The 13,047-nt window shown below is 29.3% G+C and overlaps 1 protein-coding gene across 3 annotated transcripts; it reads left to right on the top strand.

The window, feature by feature from the left end:
- Positions 1–9,449: 9,449 nt before the first annotated feature.
- Positions 9,450–11,643, top strand: LOC126735275 (uncharacterized). 3 transcript variants are annotated; one of them, XR_007660355.1, is made up of 5 exons: positions 9,450–9,685; positions 9,740–10,101; positions 10,168–10,707; positions 10,765–11,035; positions 11,097–11,643. XR_007660355.1 is itself a non-coding variant. In XM_050439223.1 (3 exons), the coding sequence occupies exons 1-3, from the start codon at positions 9,672–9,674 to the stop codon at positions 10,248–10,250; spliced, it is 459 nt and encodes a 152-aa protein (XP_050295180.1). In that variant the 5' UTR covers positions 9,450–9,671; the 3' UTR covers positions 10,251–11,049. The 3 variants fall into 3 exon arrangements, 1 of the variants encoding a protein (XP_050295180.1); XR_007660354.1 differs by having other exon boundaries at positions 10,168–11,035; XM_050439223.1 differs by lacking the exon at positions 11,097–11,643 and having other exon boundaries at positions 10,168–11,049.
- Positions 11,644–13,047: the final 1,404 nt, after the last annotated feature.

Here is a 13,047-nt window from a genome sequence, read left to right as displayed (position 1 = left end):
AACCTCTTGGCGCTCAACAATGTGGTATATTTTCGACTTAGGATTATTACATTTATGTGAGTCTAGACTAGAGCTTTTCATTCATCAGTAATTCTGACCTACTCCCTTAATGAGATTAATGGGTCTACGAGTGCCTGGGATGCAAAATAATTTATTTAGTAACTTTTGCAAAATAAGTCCAGATCTCCAAGAGCTTAACACTCTCATACTTTTCCACAAATTTGGCATGTTAATCTTCAAAGAAAGTTTATAATATAGGCCAATTAAAAATTTGTACTAAGAATGTACATGAACAGTGAATTTGCTTGATCTTTTGAACACATAAATCTTCACAATTTAAAAAAATAGTACAACTTTTTGGCGCCCAACAATATGTTATATTATTACATAAAATTAATTAAAATTACAATTTTTGGCAATATTGTTTTTAAAATTAATAAATGTTCAAGAGCCTCCAATAGAATTTTACATTAGTATATCAGTAAGTTTGGAGATTATTGGATCTATGAGTGCCTCATAAAAAAAGAAATTCTTAAATGAACAATTTTTACAATTTGAGGTCTCTTTCCACGCACAAGTTCATAGTATACAAGTCCACGTACAAGTTTTTAGTATTGTTTTTGAATTGTAGCGACATTTGAGTGTTTATGTATGTATTTTATAATATAATGTTATGAATTTTCTAGAAAAAAAAAGAAAAACTATCGCAAATAGTCATCGAAGTCATAGCTCTTTTGGATTAAGTTAAAAGTAATATTTTAGTTCATTCAGACAGATGTGAACTGATTATCATTATTTTTATTATTATTATTATTATTATTAATATAATTTTTCACTCCTTCCAGGGTTTTGTATATTTTTTTTATTTCAGGCATTTGAAATAATGGTCCATCTCTTTCAGGCATTTTTATTAAGCTTCAAGCTCTTTTTGTAATTCTATTTATTTTATTCTAAACAAAATGCTTTATTTTATTTTAAAAAAATTATCAAAATTTCCGGAATAAAACTCAAAAGTCTGGAAAATCCGATTTCTCAAAAACACGCTATTCATGTCATATATTTTACATGTTTTCTAGACATTTAGATCTTTCAAGCATTTGAAATCATATTCAATATTCATATTTATGTTTTTTATATCCTGTGATATGTATTGTTCCAATTTTAACGTAAGAAAACTACGAATTCGAATCCTAAAGATAAATTAAATATAATTCGAAACGTTGGTAAAAAATAATTACTGAGTAGAGGGAGACTTTGTGTATACCATTTTCTCCATCATACACCTCCATTCCGTAACAAATACCTGGAATACCAACAATTTTAAAAGCAAACACATGCCTAGTACAGGTTAAAGAAATTTTTGGAATATTAAAAATTTTGTAATAAAAATATCTTGTAGGTACATCGTTATTTGTACAATTTGAAAAAATAATACAACTTTTTGGCGCCCAACAATGTGATATATTACATTATACATACAAAAATTAATACATATTACAATTTTTGGCAACGTTGCTTTCAGGGTGACTAGATCTATGAAAGTTTAGAATAGTATTTCCGTTAATCACCAATTTTTGCGAAAGTGTTTTAGAGACTATTGGATCTACGAGTGCCTGAAATAAAACAGCTTCTTACATGAGCAAATTTTACAGGATAGATTCAGAGTTTCAACTATGGTTTGAAGGCCTCAACAGTCACATATTTTTTGATCAATCTGATATATTAATCCTCAATTGATATATGACAACTAGGTGGAAAATTTTATCAAAATATTCCAATTCTCCTGTATCGTTCTCTAGGGAGAACTTGGGTCATTCTAATCTGGCATATAATTTTTGGAATCTAGGTAATTTCTTATGTGCCACTTGGTAATTTCCTTGGTGCTTCATTAGAAATATTTTTTTTGCATTTGGTCGACACTTTGTTGGCGCCCAACAAAATAGAAATTTCTATGATTTCTATGCTTTTGCCATGCCACCAAAACGGACTTATAGATACAAGAGATGAACGTAATTCCACATATTCCACTTTCAGCACATTTTTAACCCAGAATTTCTCTAAAACGACACGTCCCACATGGCATCCCACTAGTCACTCGCCTGTCAAAAAATCGTCGTTGACGTGGCCCACACCGAATTCCGATATTTTTACCCAGGCACAACTTATCCACCACACCACCACAGTTATACAGTCGAGTTCTACTTATCAAAATAGGAAAATGGTATCGTGTAAATATACCGTAATATATACGTTGATTTTATTTGTTTTGGTGTTTTTTTTTATCTATTGCCTTCCGAACGCGTTTTAGCTCACGCTCGGGCCCTGCTTGTCAAAACAAATGCAGTCAGGAATGTTTTCTTAAAAAACAAGCGCCGATCGCGTTTTAAAAAACAACAGTTAAGTATGTCACGAGGTCATTTGATCTCGTTGTTTTTTTTTTTTTAATAAAAATCTTACGTGTTTCGATTGAAACTAAGCATCATCCGACCGGAATTGTATATGCTTTTTTATATTGTTGATTTTTTAACAAATCAGGGTTTGCTGAGTTAAGTTTGTATGTTTTAACAAAAACATAATTTATATATTTGAAATATATAGACTTTGGTCAAGAGTTCTGGAAGTGATAGTTTCAGCCTGGATGTCACCTAGGTGGGCTGCAATAAGTGTTGGAATTATTGCGTATAAAAGTCACAACATTTTCCTAAAGATGAGAATTTAATGCGAGTTTTATTTATTTAATAATGCAACGGCAATGTTGGGCGCCAAAAAGTAAAAAAATAGATTCTATAAATATAATATAAATTCTATAATAATTATATTACTTGGAAATATGAGTAAATATTCGCCGAACTATGTGAATTAACACCTATTTTAGGTTTTTTTTTTGAAAAGATACTAGATGATAAGAAATAAAATAATTTTTGTGAAAATTCTTATTTTTTTCAAAATATCAAAATTTGACCAAATGCATGTTTTAGAGTTTTGAAAAATACGCCGAAAAAGCTGAAAAAACAAATGAATTATGAAAAGTTTTTTTTTCAAAATACCTCAACTTGACAAAATTAAATTTTGAAAATTTTAATGCACATTCACCAAATTATTTGACTGAACACCTATTTCAGGGTTTTTCGAGAAATATGCCAGATAACAAGAAAAAAAATTATTTTTGAGAAACCTTTTTGAAATCTAAAGGCGTATAACTCAAAAATTTGAAAAATTAAAAATTTCAAAATTTATATACGCATTTACTAAATTATTTGACTGAATACCTATTTCGGGATTCTTCGAAGAATATACAGGATGACGAGAACAAAATTGCTTTTTGGGAAAAACTTTCACAAATAACTCGAAAATTTGTCGAAATACAATTTTACAAATTTTCAGTTCATCTTATCACGGTTCATAATGGGAAAAATAATTCTCATCCAAGCTTATCTGAATCACAATAATTGATTTTGAGTCTATGATAATTATAAAATCCTTTATTCATTATAAGCCAATAAAACGCCTTATGTGCGTAATAATGAATAAGTTATTGATATTATTTCTCAGATGATTTTTGAATCAATTACCTTGCCAGAATCCGTAAATCATCTCGAAAATGTCCTTAATTTTTTTAATCAATTCCATGCTGACATAGTTGGATCATAATTAGTAATTATTACATTGATTACAGGCCCAATCTCTCTTATAAATAATAAGACTTCTACTATTGATTTTATAGATGGATTAGAATCGTTTACTAATCAACAATCTGAATCACAATAATTATTTTGTCTCATTTAATCAATTATAGACTGATGCCTTTATAATCACGTTGGCGATTATTAAATCAATTCAAAGCCTTACCATTTTTACGTGATTAAATTAATTACATTTTTTAAATCAATGGACAAATTATCATAAATTTGTATACATTTTAAACGGTACAGGCAAAAACATAATATCATAAATTGTTTATTTACAATAAATTTCCCGGTGTTTTATTATAAAAATAATAACCGAGCGCTTCCGAGAGATATTCGCAACAACATTTTCCACATTATTTTCGGAAATTTATTTATTTTGTTGATATGTAAATTATTTTTAAAACAGTCCGGATTTCCAAGACGAGAATCTTAATTATAAATCGTCAAAGGGCCACTCGGGTTCGTTATCTTAGGGCCCCAAAGCGAGTTTGACCGTCAGGTCCCAAAATGGATTTATCGAAGGGCAAACATTAGACCCTTTAAGTGGCCGGGTTCTTTAATAGTCTAACGCCTTCGGAATTAATCGCTCAAGGGTTGAATATTTTATTTATCCAAGCAACAACTGTGAGTTAAAGAAAATTTTTCACATCTGGCAATCGTAGCCTTTAATTCCAGTAAAATCACGGTTGTTTTGAAACATTCTTTATAGTATATAAGATGCAGAAGTATCATTTATCAATACTGAAATGTGAGGAATAAAATTGATTTGATAATCAATGTTGTTCGTCGCCACCAATCAATGTGATAATGAAAATGATTCAGACTTGACTTGATTATATTTCAAGAAAAAATTTATTGATTCAAAAATAACCATAAAAATTATGATAAATCATGTTGAATTCAATAATTAAATAATCACTGAGAAAATGAATCACGAAATCAATAAATGATCCGTTATGATGCAGAAAAGAGTCAATAAGCCAGGAATTGATTTAATAATCACCAAAATGATGAATGAAGTCATCTGTCTGCAAATAATAGTTGCCATTGAGATGACGTGAAATTTAATTTGTTAAACTAGGATAATCATCACTATTTAGGCTCATAACTAATAAGGGGATGATTCTGATCTACCTGAAATTAATAAATAAAACATTTGTAGCTTAAAATTGATCGTCTAAAAAGCATTGCCCTAATTGTTATTATTCATACAAGCAATTTTACAGGTAATGAAATATTGATTATTGATTAATTAAATAATACAATACTAAATTTTTACAACTATTTTGACATCAATTATGTTATTATTGGCTTAACGAAATCGTTTTGAAACTGGAATATTCAACTTACCTAAAATTAATGAAAATAAATACAGTAATTATAACGTGATTGTTCTTGATCATGATTGAGACCGAAATCAATAAAAAAAACATTGCCATGATCGGTTTTAAATCAAATTATATAATTAATTTGTGTTCAGTAAAACTACTTATCGCCTTATTAAAATATTCACCGACCTGCAATTAATATTTTATTTAAATAAATATTTTTATATCAACTAATAGCCTGGAATTGATTAAATTTCAAACTAAAATTAACTCAAAGATTCGACCAGAAAAATTGATTCAATAATCACCTAAAGAGTTATGAAAAATCATATTAAAATCAATAAAATATATATGGTGATTGAAAAAAGGGACTTATCTGCCCAGAACTGATTAAATAATCACTAATAAAATTCATATTTCTCATAATTGATTAATTAGTGATTCTCATCTACGTCAAATCAATAATATAACTCTTTTATTAATCTTTGATTCATTAATTATATATTATTCTTAGGATTCTAACAAATCAATGTAATCATTCTTCACTTAAGTCATTTTTCGCGTGTAACATTTTTGCGATTTAATGGACGTTTTAGGAACATTGATTATTGATTAAATGATTATTTGATTAATTAAAAACTCACCAAAATATTGTAATAGATTTTCCTGAACAATTATGTAATAAGTGGTAATTTAGATAATCGTTGTCTTGTTGGAGTTGATTAATTAAATTTATTTTTCGTAACATAGAATTGATAGAATAATGATAGATGGGATAAGAATTGATTTGATAATCATAATAGCAATAATTGTCGACTATCTATTAAAATCAAGAAAACTAATCATAGTAATCAGTCTTGTTTCAAACGATGTAATTAATTATTGTGATTCAGAAAACTACTTCATCGGTCTGGAGTTAATTTCATTTTAAATTAATTAAATGTTTTTATTGAGGATTTTATCAATGATTAGCCTAGAATTGATTAATTTCTAAGACAAAATAACTCAAAGATTTGAGGATTCTGTCTAGAAAATTAATTCAAAAATCACCTTAAATATTATGATTTATCAAAAAAAACCTTAAATGTCTGGACTCACTAATGAAACTAAGATTATTATTCATATTGAAATCAATAAATGATTCATTATGATGCACATAAGTCCCAATAACCCTGGAATTGATTAAATTATCACTAATGTAATTATAAATTATTTGAATTAATTAGGTAGTCGTTCCAGTTATCTGCTCCAAATTAATTAAAAGAATTATTGTGAAGTGAAGCTGGGATTGATTAATTAATTAATCAGTACACAAAATCAATAAAAAATTTTTTTATGGTTAAAATAGCGTTTGAAAATCCATTAAATATTCATTATACTAATGGTTAAAAAAAAATGAATTTTAAACAAACTGCCCTTAAAACGAGCCTTTTTTTAAGTACTTCCTCGAGTGCTGGTAAATATTTTGAAGAAAGGTGTGGTACTATCACCGAAATTCCTTTTGACACCTGTGCTGACAGAATTACCACACTCTCGGTACTTAAGTAGCGGTTTAGTGGAAGTCGGTAAATATTTTTGTATTAAATTCATTTTTAGACATTTTTAGTTAGAAATCCCGGTGGTACTTCTCTAATAAAGTTGTTAATCCCACCGACGATATATATATATATATCGTATCCTAAGGAAAATAAATATTCCCAAGCTAATTACGACGATCGGAAGCGATCACAACATGACGTTTTACCACACAAGTATTGTATGTAAACAATTTTTATACCGGGGGATACTAGAAAGTACTTTTTATACAAAAATGTTTAATTAGTAAAAAATAGGGTTAAGGGCAATAGGGCAAAAGCTGAATTCGATAAGAGAAGTATCCCGAAATCCGGATCAAAAAAATGCGGTTTTAAAGGCCTTAAAACAGAATCTCTATCTGGAATTGATAAAGTCAGATTCTAACTTCAATACAATCGTTTTTATGATACAGTACAAAAAATCAATAAAAATATTTTTAATCATTCAGTTGATTAACTCACAATCAATGAAATTTTTCATGATTCAAGGCTTTTGACGAAGAAATTGATTGAAAAAATCATTTTGTGATCAATGAAAGATTTTTTATGATTTTATAAGAATCAGCCTGTAATTAAAATCAAATTGTATTATAGTGATTGCAATTAAATAATTAAACCAAAATTAATAAAATATTTGCATTATTTAGTGTGCCGATAAAGACTTACCGGCCAAGAATTGATTCAAAATAATGTTAAAAATAAAGTAAATAATTGATGTGAATTAATTGAAGTGAATTTATAAAAGATGACAATCTTTGTATATCTAATGGCTTAAAGGGTTCTATCTGGGTATTTATATTGAAAGAATGAAACTTTTTCCAGATAAATATCCTTAAAAAGTTTGGCATATTTCCTTGAAATATGGATATATTTATCAAAACACACATCGACGGACCCTGGTATTCAAGCAATTATCCTGTATAGAGCCAGACGTCCATCTTATCCACCCGTTAAACTTACGAATTTCGAAAAGTCCCCGCAGCGAAAACTTCTCGAATGTCCCCAGATGCGGTACGTCAACGTCAACGTCAATTATCCGATCGAAAATGGACTCGAGATGTGAAGTGCACGAACCGGAGGAGACCTCCCGTCGTCATAACGATAAAAATATTTTTACCATCGCCGTTTTTGTAACTCAATCTTAATAACAGTTGCTGCTGCATTCGACGTCGTGTCACTCTTGGTACCACTTAACTTTTCGTTATTATGCTCATTTATAGGGTGGAACATTAATAAATTCAACTTGAATTTGAACTGATTAAATATGATCTTGGTTGATCAACACATCATTTTGATTTTTATCCAAAAGTGCATTCAACATTTGATTTTATTCGTGCCTATACAGGGTGATCGATGGTACGTTAGCCGTATACAAAAAAATTACATATACAAAATTCCTGATGATGGTTATTAATACGTTGAAACGTTGGGAAGCATGTAAATGAGATAATGTTTTCAAAATAAGTTATAAAAAAGTCAAGTCCGTATTTAAAAAAAAAGAAGTTGATAGCCGTTGCCAAAATACCAAACGTCATAAAAGAAAATTAAAGGTGAAGTTTTGTAGAGCACAAAAAATTATAAACGTAAGTTTTTAAAAAATAATTAAAATAAAATTTGGCGTTTTTGATAAATCACCCTGTAACTCACGAACTAAAAAACATTTAAATTTTAGTCATTTTTTTAAAAAAGATTAATCGGGTTTTTAGAGTAGTCTAAAAATGAATAACTGCAAAATTTGAACTGTTAGAACCCAAGATATTTACTTGCCAATAAAAGGCAACATACTTTGTTACTTACAGGCACTTCTGAAATAAAAATGCCAATTTCCTGACGTCTAGTGAATGAATTTTAGTATTTTTTTTCAAAAAAGACTAATCGGGTCTTCAGAGTAGTCTGTAAATCAATAGCTGCAACAATTTTTATTACTAGAACCCAAGATATCCACTGATCATTAAAAGGGCAAAATATTTTGTTTTATACAGGAACCTCTGGAATGAAAATTCCAATTTCTTGATGTTTAGTAAATTCATTTTAGTCATTTCTTCGGACAAGACTAAAAATGTCTGCAAAGTAGTCCATTAATCAATAACTGCAAAATGTTGACCACTAGAACTCAAGATATTCACTTGCCAATAAAAGACAAAATATTTTGTTACTTACAGGCACTCCTGGAATAAAAATTTCAATTATTTGATTTTTAATATATTAATTTCAACCACTTCTTCAGAAAAAACTAATTGGGTCTTCATAGTACTCCATAAATTAATAACCGCAAAATGTTGACAATTTATTCAACATACTGTTGTTTTTAAAAAATGACAACTGCCATGTGTACTAATGCTATCCATATAGGGCTGCCATTCCTCCCGATTTAGGCGGGAGTCTCCCGATTTCTTGTCAACCCTCCCGCCTTTTATTTCAAATTAAATAAATAAATCTCCCGCAACCTCCCGCTTTCATAAAATTTTACGCCAATTAAATCGATACGTTAAATATATCGATACGTCTCTCACATTCCTCCATTTCTAAAAGATCGCCCCCTTGCGTAGACAGTTGAAAATACTTATGACATTGATATTGACATTATAAAAACCGGTGATTCCCATAGATGATCGTAGCAGCAGCGAGCTCGGTATTAGTAGCATACGTTAAAATACAAATATGCCCAGCCAATCAGAGAAATTGAGAGTGGCGCAGCACTGCTGATCCTTTCGTGAAAGTTGGTACGTCAAATTTCGTTGCCGATTAATTACGGAAATTGAAAATCAAGGCATTGGTTTTGTTTAATTTAACCTATATTGCAGATTTTATTTGCTTTACTTGCTTCCTAATGATTTATTTAATTATCAACAATTATATCAACTTTGCGACTATTTGAGTGAAAATTCATAGTGTAGAGTGTTGAGTTTTTACTCCATTATCTATACAATCCATATCTGTGCTGGTTTTGGGCTCAAAAACAAACAATTTAGTGTTTGAGTTTCATTACCTTTCAATAAACTTGCCAGTGTTTCTTAGTGCATAATTTCTTTCCACTTAAACCAATATTTGCACTTTCTGTTGCTGTCTGTTAGACAATTATGGCATCACTAAGGTAAGATACATATAATTTTTTTAGTTCTAATTTGAATAATTATTTATTTTGCAGTCAACAAAATGCAATCTGTGAAGTTTATGATAAGGAATTTTCCAGCACATCTACCAGAAACAGGCATTGGAAAAAGTTTCACCCTGGATTTGTTGGGAAGGAACAAATAAAACACATTATATGTCCAATGTGTACTAATGATATCCAGACATTTTCATATTTTAACTGTTTAAACAAACATTTGCTTGATATTCACCATATAACTGTCAAAGAATCAATTTTAAATTTTAGGAATTTTGAAGAATTGACATCTTGGAGGGCACAAGATAATAGAGAAGTAGATTATGCTTGTCAGACCCGAAACAAGTTTAAGAATTGGGAAGAACACATATTTTACAATTGCAACAGGAGCGATATCAGAGGTTGTACAAAGTCTTAGTTATCATTATCAAACATACATAAGTATGTTTTGTTGTGTTTACTTTTAGGATTTAATAGCGCGTGCAAAGTGAGAAGTCTGGGGGAAGCATTTGCATTCAAGGAACATGTCAACAAAACCAAACTCAAATAGCTATCAGCATAAAATTGTAATAGAAGCCCATAACAAAGCCGAAAAAATGAATGGTAAGGTAGAATTTTTAGAATTTGAAAAATTTAAAGTCAAAGTGTTTCGGTAAGTGGTAAGTTCTATGTTGTGTCTTGTCATGAACTATATGATGAGCAATGTCGCACTGGATACTGTAACATCTGTAAAATATGTTTTCATAAATACAGATGTGAGTGTCCAGAAAATTCTGTTAAAACAGTACTTTGTAAACATATACATGCTGTAGGCTGTAGCCATTTTTGAGCAGAGGAGCGAGTTTGTTGTAGGTTCCCCAACTGTGAGTGAAGAGGATAAAGTTTTGTTTGTTGATCAACCCACAACTAGCCAAATCAATTATCAGGAGGATGTAAACCATTTTATTCAGGAGAGTTCAAAAATGAAAGTCAATAGTTCTGCAATGGACTTTGAAGAAAATCGAGAAGTAGTTTGAGTAAAATATAAGTTACATTTTTATTACATCGTTTATACTTATTTTAAGATTGCATTGCAAGAAATTTGTAGCTATGGTAGAAGTTTAGATAAAAATGCATTTGCCAGATTTATGGCTGTAATCAACAAATTTAAAAATAAAAAAGTGGACGAAGAAAATTCTCAGGGCATTGAAAAGAAAAGAAAAATTGAAAAACAAATGTACTATCAAAATAAAAAATAAGCTAGATTTCTTTGTGTATTTAATGGCTAGATAATATTTGAATTGTAGCTATTTTTTTATGTTTGTATAGCTGTGAAGTTAACAAAAATAGGATGTGGTATTTTATATGCTATTTTGTGTTATAATCAGTATAATATAACTAAGTATATTTTTTGTAGGTTTGGAAGGTTTTCGTGCAGGTTTCAAATTGTAAAAACAAATTTCAAGACGTCATAATGGTTTAAATAACGGTGTTGGTTTCTGTATAACTATTTTTATATCTTTTATTTTAAGACTAAAATGTTAGCTTATTTTGTATGTTAATATTCAACTAATCATTTTCTACATTTTGTTTGCTATGTTTTTAATATTTTTTAGGGTGCAGAAAAGTTAATTGGATTAACTTGAAATTGACACGGAACGAGGGGGAAGATCCTCTGTGAGTATATATTTATTAATTAAAATGTATACAGAGCAGTAATTTATTTTCATGTTACTATTGAATGGAAGTTTGAATGGTTTGGGCTGTATATACATGAGCATCAGAGATGACAAATAAGCTAAAGAAGTGCGAGTCTACATACTATATACCAGATTAATACATTTAGCCTCTTTGCATTTAATTTTGAGGTTGTTGATATTAAAAATACCATAAATTATTATATTTAAATAACAAATAAATTTATAGATTTTTTATTATTTGAAATAAACAAAGTTAAAATATAATTTCTACGTTTTTTTTTTGTTTTCTGTTCTTATACTTTGACTTTTTAGTCATATTTACCCCATTATCTAGCTTTTCCAACTATATATATACTTTATATCAACCACTAAAGTATAATGTATAAAATATGTATAGTGGTAGGGTAGTGGATAATTTAAAATAATTAAAATAATATACTTTCAAATAACTATTGACAATTATTATATTACTAAGGTGCATATTAGAATTATGACATAGAGGTATGTAAAAATGCGAACTTTAACATGTTCACCATATATTGTTAAAAAATTGAATTGCCATTTATTTTTATTTTCTAACTTTTTTATTTATCGACTCATCCACCTATTAACCAATTAATTTATCAGCTCTACACACCAATTCAATTTCGTATCACCCCATTTTTAATATTTAACTAACAATAATAATTAAATAATAGATACATTGCGCTTACACGTACCGCTATACGAAATGATAAACAAATTTAGTCAATAAAAGAGAGAATTTGCTATAAAAACCAAATTTGGCAAGTATTTTTAAAATAATAGTTGATCACACGCTGTAAATATTTAAAAAAATCAATAATCCATTTACTAATAATAGCTAAAGTATCTTCTTATTAAATGTTTTTAATGCATATTGCACTTTTCTTCATCTAAAATATATACGCATCATAAAAACCTAATTAAATATAAATATGAATAGAAAAACTCTACATACATTGAAAATTTCCTATTTTGAATTTGGCGGTTCGCATACCAGGCTCTCGCGGATGCCGAAGCGCTCTCATTGGCTAGGCATATTTGTATTTTAACGTATGCTGGTATTAGTTCTCATTAGTTTTTCGTTCGCCAGAAGTGAGAAAGTTAAGTGAGTTTTTTGAATTTCTTTACGAGATAGACTTTGCAAAATATGACTTTAAGCTCAAGTAGTAGTGAATCGGAAATAGGCTGGCTTGGCCTTGATCAAAATGAAGAGATAGAGGACGGGGTAGAAGATTACGGCAATATATCCGATACCGAATCGCTGCCGGGAACAAGTAAAACATCGCAACAAATACGGAAGCATAAGCATACGATCGAGGAAAGCAAAAACACACATCAAGGAGTGAAAAAGAAAAAGTGGGATGTCAAATTTAATAAAGTTTGGAAAGAAAAATATGATTGGATTTTTGAAGGTACTTTAAATACTGAGGCACAATGTCGAGCGTGTCGTTGTCAATTTTCCATTAAACACGGCGGGGAAAACGACATTGTTAAACACTTGAGGACAGAAAAACACACTCAAAATGTTAATGCAACATCAAAAACTAAATCAGTAAATCGGTATTTTTCATCTATGGCTGACAAGGATTCTATAGCATTGGCTAAATGTGCTTTTGTTTTTCATGCGATAAAACATGCTCAAAG

Source organism: Anthonomus grandis, chromosome 4, assembly GCF_022605725.1.
Source record: "Anthonomus grandis grandis chromosome 4, icAntGran1.3, whole genome shotgun sequence".
Lineage (NCBI taxonomy): Eukaryota > Metazoa > Arthropoda > Insecta > Coleoptera > Curculionidae > Anthonomus > Anthonomus grandis.
Note: the sequence above shows the minus strand (reverse complement) of the source record. Positions and strands in the feature narration are given on the sequence as shown.

Excerpts from the sequence above, each read along its gene's own strand:
- LOC126735275 (XM_050439223.1), top strand. Across the intron at positions 10,102-10,167 it reads CAACAGGAGCGATATCAGAG|GATTTAATAGCGCGTGCAAA; the intron begins GTTGTACAAAGT and ends GTTTACTTTTAG.